Source organism: Mus caroli, chromosome 11 (assembly GCF_900094665.2).
Source record: "Mus caroli chromosome 11, CAROLI_EIJ_v1.1, whole genome shotgun sequence".
Classification (NCBI taxonomy): Eukaryota; Metazoa; Chordata; class Mammalia; order Rodentia; family Muridae; genus Mus; species Mus caroli.
Genome location: NC_034580.1, coordinates 90511922 through 90520864, shown reverse-complemented (window position 1 = coordinate 90520864; position 8943 = coordinate 90511922). Strand labels below are relative to the sequence as shown.

General features: G+C 45.9%; 1 protein-coding gene across 1 annotated transcript in view; it reads left to right on the top strand.

The window, feature by feature from the left end:
• LOC110304551 (transmembrane protein 92-like) overlaps nt 1-1492 on the top strand; it is a 4615-nt gene extending 3123 nt beyond the window's left edge. The window contains exons 2-5 of the mRNA XM_021175948.1: nt 311-333; nt 813-896; nt 1037-1239; nt 1383-1492. Coding sequence (XP_021031607.1) covers nt 311-333; nt 813-896; nt 1037-1239; nt 1383-1492 — 420 coding nt within the window. The remainder of the gene's footprint in view (nt 1-310; nt 334-812; nt 897-1036; nt 1240-1382) is intronic.
• The last annotated feature ends 7451 nt before the right edge of the window (nt 1493-8943 follow it).

The following is an 8943-nucleotide window of genomic DNA, read 5'->3' as shown; positions in this document are numbered from 1 at the left end:
CTGCCTCTGCCTCCCAAGTGCTGGGATTAAAGGCATGTGCCACCACACTCAGCAGACCCCCTGTCTTGAACAATGTCTTAGTAGAGACAAGCCTCCAGCTCTCTTTGAAAAAGTTTCTGCTTCCCAATCTGGCCTCAAATGGGCTCTGTAGCCTTGAATAGTTCTGCCTCCTCTTGACTTCTGTCATGATAGACAGCACCTCTGGTTTCACACACCTACCTGATTTATCTGCATGCTGGACAAGCACTCTAACACCTGAGACCCAACTCCCAGGCTTTGAGATCTGACCTCTGTCTTTTTCCTTCCACAGACTGCAAACATATGTGACATCTTGTAAGTATGGGATTTTGTCAATAATTGTCAGTAAAGGCTGGGGGGACGGGTGTGTGCTCAGATTCTGTCCTGGATAAGGGGACAGATACCTAATTCATATCACTTTTGCTGGAACCATAGCCCCTCACACCTTACCCAACCATGGTGTTCAGGTCTGTAACTGCTGCTAATCCCCAAACTTTCATAGCTGGGGCAGGGAGCGGGAGTCAAATGAGCAATGTCCCACTGCTGCCTCCCATGTAAGTTCACCATCAGGACCATTCTGCCTGAGGCACAATGGCATACTGCCCTGATGAACTCTGAACTCAGGTCCCAAGTCCAGACCCCAGTTCTTCCCAGTGAACCCAGGATGGATCTGTAGTTCACACTCACTAAGAGGGGCTGGCAACCTGAGGGTCTAAGTGTCTAGGGAAGAGGGACCCTTTGGTTTGACACTCTGATGCCATTAGTATTTACCCATGACTGTTTGTCCTGACCAGAAGCTGCCCCGAAGGATTCACATGCTGTGACAATGAATGCTGCCCAGAAAGAAAGGTGTGGGATTCTGCAAATGACCCCTTCAGGTAAGGACAGGGTCACCACTTCTGGGCATCTTCACTGAGGGCTGGGTCCACCTGAATCAGGGTAGGGGTGGGTGATGGAGGAGGTATGGCAGGGAGCAAGACCTGGGCACTTCTGACAGCACCATTCCCTACCTCCCTAGGATCCTGTCCATCATCATGTGTGCCATTTTACCTGTGATGTTCATCTGTGCCCTAGTGAGCTGCATATATTCCAAGTGCAGAGATCTACAGCATGATGTCAGAACATCGGATCATCAGGCTCCTCCAGAACCGCCCTCCATTGCTCCCCTAGAGAGCATTAGGGTCACCTCCTTTGATCCACCACCACGCTACAGTCAGTTGGGTCTTTCTATCACAATACCTAATGTGTTTCATAGCTGGCTGTCCAACATGTCAAAATAATGGACTGGGGAGGGAGGATAATGGATTGGACAGGGCTCTGCCAAACATTTTTGTCATTTTTTACACAGACCCTAAATAAAACAGGTTTTCCTTTTCTCCTGCGGGTTGTTTTGAAACCAACTCACACAAAACCACCTCCTCTCTACAGCCCCAGGCCTGAGGGTCCTGCTGGCCAGATAAGAGGGACTCTTTGAGCTTCCACACACACAAACCTCTTGGATCAAGCCCAAGACCCAGGAATGACTGCCTATCCCATCATGTCTTTTGTACTTAGATTTAATTTATTCTGCTGTCCCCTCCCCTTTTGTGATGAGAACTAAGCTGGAGCCATAATCTCTGTCCACACTAAAGACTGTTGACATTTTTAAGAATTGGGGGTGGCTGTAGTGGATGTAGAGAGATCATTGCTAGTGGACTGCCAATCTGACTGGGCAGCTCGCTCTGCCATCCTACAGCGGCACTTCTGTGCCTGGAAGAGATTGAAGACTGAACTGCACAGACTCTGAGCCATCTTCCAACCATACCTGGGCAGAGAGGACCTCACTGTCCCTCTGTAGCAATGCAGAAAAAAAAAAAAAACCCACCGGGACTAAGTTTCATGACTAGCTGCTAAGTGGGGATGAGACAAGGTCAGAGGCTAACCAGCTTCTTCCAGTGGTGACTGACTGCACAGACCACCTGAAGGGAGGACAGAACATCCAAGATGTGAGTGAATGCTTAAGCCTTCACCTTCCTGGGTCCTTGATGGCAATAGAGAAATGAACTGAAAAGCTCTCTGGTTCCTGTTCTAGTCCTGAGACCTGCTTTCCTGGGAGACAAGAACTTGATGAAACATTGGACTCTTAGGGAGATACAAGCCAGAAAACAGCCTACTAAGGGAAAGAAGGAGAGGGAGAAAGCCTGGAGAATCAGACTTAGACTCCCTTGGAGTAAGACCACTTCCTTCCACATTCCTCTCCAGGAATCCCCTGGGTGAGAGGAAATGGATCCTGCCTTGCTCCTCATCCTGCTGATCCTGGGTTCCAGGCTCTACATAGAAACCCAGCCCAAAGTGGAGTCCTGCTGAGAAGAAGGTTTTGTTCTGTGGCTGAGGGCCTGAGGACAGCTTGGAGCCGAAGGGGGCAGGGAGTGAAGACAGTTCCTGGTGCCCATGCCTTGGCACCTTACCCCTGTGTTTACTGTGTGTGCTGCAGAGGGCTGAAGGCCAATGTTTCCCTTCAGACAGACAACACTACCAATACTCACTGCTTAGGTGTGCAGGCAGGGCAGGTGTGGCTGTCCTGGACTCCCTCTGTAGACCAGGCTGGCTTCAAATTCAGGATCCCCAAGAATACTCATCCCTGGACCACCACAGAAGAGGGCAGGACAGGGATTCTGGCTAGATGTGAGCTCTGAGAACTAGGGTTGTCTCTATATGAGGAGATCACCTCAGCCTGATTGTCACCTACCTGACACTGAAAATGGTAGAGGGCTTTTAATTCAGTGGCATGGGCTGCAGAGAGTGACTTTCCTGAAGTTCAGTGGCTGACATATTTTATTATATTTAAAATGTGCATCTGCATTCTGTGAGGGTGTCAGATCCCATAGAACTGATGATGCAGATGCCATGTGGGTGCTGGGAATTGAACCCTGGTCCTGAAGGGCAGCCAGTGTTCTTAACCACTGAGCCATCTCTCCAGTCCCCTGAGTGATTCTATTCCCTGTCAGCATTGTCACTGCTGTGAGTGAGAATGAGAAGATGTCACATTTTCAGAGATGACCTTGCATTGTCCATACATACCACCAATATTTAGTAATCCCTGGCTCTACTCTTCCTTGTCCTGTGTGTCCAGGATGACACCAGGAGCAGAGTCACCTCTAAGGAGAAGCCTGCAGAGAGGCTCACACACCAAAGCTCACAAAAATGCAGATGCTCATCTCCTGGTGCCCTGGAGTGGGTGGGGTGTGAAATGATGGTCCACATCCATTGACCTAGGAGCTTGTTCTGTCAGACTTGCACATACACTGAACACCCATCCCCTAAGGATGAAGGATCTGTCATGCCAACCTACACTGTGTCTGTCTGATTGGTAGAAGAGACAAGTTTTTTTTGAATAAACATACTCATTATATTTTTATAAATGTGTGAGTGTGTTTGTGTTTTTCTGTGCATGTCTATTAAGATCCAGAAGAGACAGGTGCTTTGGTGTAGTCTGAAATTAGTCAGGAATCTGAGGCAGGAAGATAACAGATCTGAGTAGCCTGAGTTACAGTGAGTTATAGTCATGGTGGGGAGAGTAGCTGAGAACATAGCTCAGTGGTAGAGAATTTGCCTAGCATGTGTAACCCGGATTCAGTCTCCAGTTGCTGCTCCAACAATTCTTGTACTGTATGAGAGCTAATGTGAGCAGTAAGCAGGTAGTTAACTGAGCATTTAAAAAAAGAGAAAATGTTAAAACAAAACAAAATAAAACAGCATGAAAATTACTCAAGACAGCGATTCTCTGTGTGGCCCAGATTCCCTCTGTAGACCAGGCTGGCTTCAAACTCAGAGATCCACCTGCCTCTGACTCTCAATTGCTGAAATTAAAGGTGTGTACCACCACTGCCCAGTTTAAGATTTTATTTTTAATCTATATTAGTGTTTTGCCTGTGTGTGCATCTGTGTACCAATATGCATGCAGGACTCTACAAGGTTGGAGTGGGCCGCAGATCCCCTGGAACTTGGGCTCCGACAGTTAAGAGCCACACTGGGGTGCTGGGTATTGATCCTGGGTGCTATGCCAGAGTGGCCAATGTTCCAAATGCTAAGCCATCTCTCTGGCCCAAACTTTATCTTTTGTGTGCTTTAGCACTGCTTGAGGGTTTTTCTTTTCCAATGTACAAGCTTTGCTTTTGTAGATTTGATGAGTGTGTTTAGAGAATTTGTTTATAGGCAGATGTAGTTTATGAAGGGCTGGGGATACAGCTCAGTGGTAGATTGTCTAACAGGTTTAAGGCTCTGCCTTCAAACATTAGCACTGGAAAGACAAACTATGTGAAATATCATCAATGACAATTGTTATACTATTCACTCCTGTTATGAATATAGACAAGGGGCTGGCTAGATGGCTCAGGTTGTAAGAGCAATGACTGCTCTCCCGAAGGTCCTAAGTTCAAATCCCAGCAACCACATGGTAGCTTACAACCACCTGGTAATGATATCTGATGCCCTCTTTTGGCACAACTACGACATCTACAGTGTATTTATGTACAGCTACAGTGTACTTATGTATAATATTAAGATTTGGGCTGGAGCGAGCAGGGCTGACTGGAGTGAGCAGAGGTCCTAAAAACTCAATACCCAACAACTAGATGAAGGCTCACAACCATCTGTACAGCTACAGTGTACTCATATATAGAATATTAATCAATAAATCTTAAATGACAGAAAAGTAAGTCTGACAGGTGGCACAGGTGGCATGTATGCACACACTGCTTGGGACTGAGTCTCTGGCCTCAAGTGTGCTAGACAAGTACAACATAGCTGATTCCTAGCCACAGGACAATCCTTTAGGATAAATACAATGCTCACTCCTTTTCTGTACTAGGGAGGCTTGGTGCACACTTCACACTTCTGACTATAGCAAGCAACTTAAGATGAGGTCTCTTGGCCGGGCAGTGGTGGCACATGCCTTTAGTCCCAGCACTTGGGAGGCAGAGGCAGGTGAGTTTCTGAGTTTGAGGCCAGCCTGGCCTACAGAGTGAGTGCCAGGACAGCCAGGGCTACTGAGAAACCCTGTCTCCAAAAACAAAGCAAAGCAAAACAAAACAAAAGACAATGAGGTTGCTCCCTTCCAGCCTCGGTCTTGCTTCTTTCTCAACTTAAGTGTCTCTGGTCAGAGCCTGCCTCAGGGTTTTTGATCTTTCCATGAAACTTGAACTCACTCCCTATCACACCTGAGCCTACCCAGAGGGCTTTCTTCCATCATCCAGGCTCCAGTTTCCCCCTGTCTGAGAGACATCTCTGATGCTGCAGAGAGAGAAGCCCCATCCCGACCTAAAGTTGGCTTGCTTTGTGTTGTCATGTGTGTTTGTGCACTGTGTCCACTCTGTACACAAGCTCCCTCAAGGGAGGACTGGCCACTGTCCAGAGATATGACTATGCATGCCCAGTCCATGATGGTCATCATACCTTAGTGATTGACTTCTTGGGGACCACAGAAGCCATGGGCACCTCAAAAGAAAAGCCAGAAATGTCTTGTGGTGGAAATGGCTCTGGAGACACCTGGTACCATCTGAAAATTTGGTCCCCAGGAGAGAGGAGGGGATTGATGGAGACAACATGGAAATTGAAGAAAACGGGTGGCCCCTGTTTTTTATTAGATGTACATGGTCCTTTGATCAGAACATGAAGGGCAGCAGGTTCCCTGCAGGAAGAGAGAGTGAATGCCTCTGCAAAGGCTTGGTGGGTTTTATAAGGCAGAAAAGAAAGGGACCTTTTGGGGTAGAGAAATTCCATCTACATATCATTTTCTTGCTGTCTCTGAGTTTCCAAATGCCAAAGAAGGCCTTTATCCAGTGTTGACTTTCTTCTCAGAATTCCCTATCCCCAGTGCCTCAGGTCTTACTGCTGTGTTGATAATCTTGTTGGGCAGGTGTTCAGATCCTTCAAGCTGACTCAGGAGTTTCTAACTAGCCTGGGCTCTTTTTTTTTTTTAATTTATTTATTATCACATGTAAGTTCACTGTAGCTGTCTTCAGACACACCAGAACAAGGTATCAGATTTCATTACTGATGGTTGTGAGTCACCATGAGAATTGATGGGATTTGAACTCAGGACCTTCAGAAAGATCAGTCAGTGCTCTTACCCACTGAGCCATCTTGCCAGCCCCACCCGAGGCTCTTTTAGGTCATTCCCCTTTCACTGCATGTTTGAGCACACTTTCTCCTTTTCTCCTCCTCCTCTTCCTCCTCCTCCTCCCTTCTCCTTCTCCTTCTCCTTCTCCTTCTCCTTCTCCTTCTCCTTCTCCTTCTCCTTCTCCTTCTCCTTCTCCTTCTCCTTCTCCTTCTCCTTCCTTCCTCTTTCCTTTCTACAGTCAGTTCTCAGTGAGCCCCTCCAAAATTACCAGACACTGTAAGGGAGCACTGGTGGTTGGAAGGTAAGAGCTACCTCAAGCAGACACTATTCCTGTCCCCATGAAAGACACACAAAAGTCAACAAGGGAGTCTCTTCTAGAGCTGCTAAAAGCTGGGTCACAAACCCCAAGCAGGTGACTCTAGAGAGCTCCCCCAGGAGGGGGTGGGGCTGAGACTGCTTAGGGAAGGAGGCCAGGTCTGTGCTCTTTGAGGAAGTAACATTGAGCTAACTGTAGTAGAGGAGAAATACAGTATACATTGTGGCATGCAAAGATCAACGGGCAGCTTTTGCAAGGACCTCCAGGAGAGGAGAACTCCAGAGCCTCAGAATCCCACAATGCTTATCAAAGGGCATGCTTTCTCAGTTCTGAGCACCAGAGGTGGGACATGAAGATATTGGCCAGGTTACCCCTTTCACATGCTTTGGGAATGGTGGCCAACAGGTGTCTCTGAGCAGGGAACTGTCCTCAAATCTCTACCTTTGTGGTTACAAAATCTGTCTGCTAAGGACATTCTTTCTTTCCTTTCTTCTTCTACTTCCTCCTTTTTTTTTTTTTGATAGGACTGTTCTTTTAATTTGTTTATTTATTTATTTATTTATTTATTTATTTATTTGGTTTTTCGAGACAGGGTTTCTCTGTATAACCTTGGCTGTGGTGGAACTCACTTCGTAGACCAGGCAGGCCTCGAACTCACAAATCTGCCTGCCTCTGCCTCCCAAGCGCTGGGATTAAAGGTGTGTGTCACCACTGCCGGGCTAAGAACATTCTTTCTGCACTGAGAACTCAACCCCAACCAGATCCTTTGTTAATTACTTAGTACTAAGATAGTGTTGTAAGTTCAACCTCAGCTTTGGAAGCTCCTTAAGATAGAGACATTTCTAAGTAGGGAAGCAAACAATGCAAAGACTTCAGGAAGTACCTGAAACAGACAAGATGCACTGGTCTCTTCCTCCTTAAGCATACATAAACAGTAAGGACAACTGAAAGTTGCTTTCAGACAGCAAAGGCGTAGTCTGGCAGCTGAGCTCCAGGACAGACACTCTCTAACCTGTCGAGCTGCACACATGATGTGCACTGGGATACAGGTTTCTCAGCTTTGTGAGCCATTACAATGTTGGCATGGACTTTCGGTAATGCTTCTGTCTTTGAGACATTTCTACTCTTATAAATCATTCCTCACCAATACTTCTGTAAGTGACCACAATAAAAGGAACTGGCTCCCAAGTTGTTCTTTGGTGTTGTCCTTACTTTGATTCTCTATCTGAAAAAAGTAGATGTTTGTTCATGGATCCCCAAGTACAGTGTCATGTATCTATTGATAACTTATTACAAATAAGGTATCATCCTGAGCTTCCAGTGATCAATTTAGAGAGCTAAAGAAGTGAGAAAATAGGGCCAGAGAGATGACTGAGCAATTAAGAGTAGTGACTCCTCTTCCAGAAATCCTGAGTTCAATTCTTAGCAACCAAGTGGTGGTTGACAACCACATGTAATGGGATCCAATGCTCTCTTCTGATATGTCTGAAGAAAGTGGCAATGTACTCCTATACATAAAATAAATAAATAATTGTTAGAATGAAGAGGAAGAAGAGGCAGAGGAGAGGAGGAAGAAGAGGAGGAAGGAGAAGAAGAAGAAGAGGAGGAGGAGAAGAAGAGGAGGAGGAGGAGGAGGAGAAAGCACAAGCCCCTGGATATTCCTGACAAATCAAAGGAATTTAGCTGGCTGGAAAGATGGCTCAGTGGTTAAGAGTATCTGATGCTCTTGCCTGGGTCGTCTCTTTATTCTGTGCATCAGTTCCAAGACATGTGATGCCACAGGCACATGTAAGCAAACATAGAGTCCACATGAGGTAAAAATAAATAAACCATTTAGGGACTTAAAAGAACACCCAAAACAGCACATTCCAAAATACATTTCCACTCCACTTCATGCCATCCCCATACTATGATGATTGTTCTTGGTTGGCAAATTGACTACATCTGGGATTGATTAAAATCCAACTGGCTGGGTACATCTGTGAGGGATTTTTTTTTCTCTTAAATCATTAAGATCCACTCTTAATAGAGATTTGTTGTTGTTGTTGTTGTTGTTTTTGAGAGAGAGGGTTTCTTTGTATAGTCCTGGCTGTCCTGGAACTCATTTTGTAATCCAGGCTGGCCTCTAACTCAGATATCTGCCTGCCTCTGCCACCCAGATGCTGGGATTGAAGGCGTGGCCACCACCGCCTGGCTAATAGAGATCTTTTGAGGCAAGAAGATACACATTACTCTCGACAAATTCATACCTTATTGCCATTAGATTTTACCTTTTCAGGATTTTGGTGCATACTGAATATCAGCCTTGTGGACTGACTGACAACTGGATTCTTGGAGTCCCCATTGGTAGACAGCCATTGTTAGCTTAGCTGAACTCAAGCTTGGATAGTGAGGTGTTGATGAAAATAACAATAAATAAGTTAATTACTCTCTTCCGGGTGTTTTCAGAATCTACTAATTGGAAGTCAGTTATATTAATTATACTAAGAGAGTAAGAGCCTCATCAATA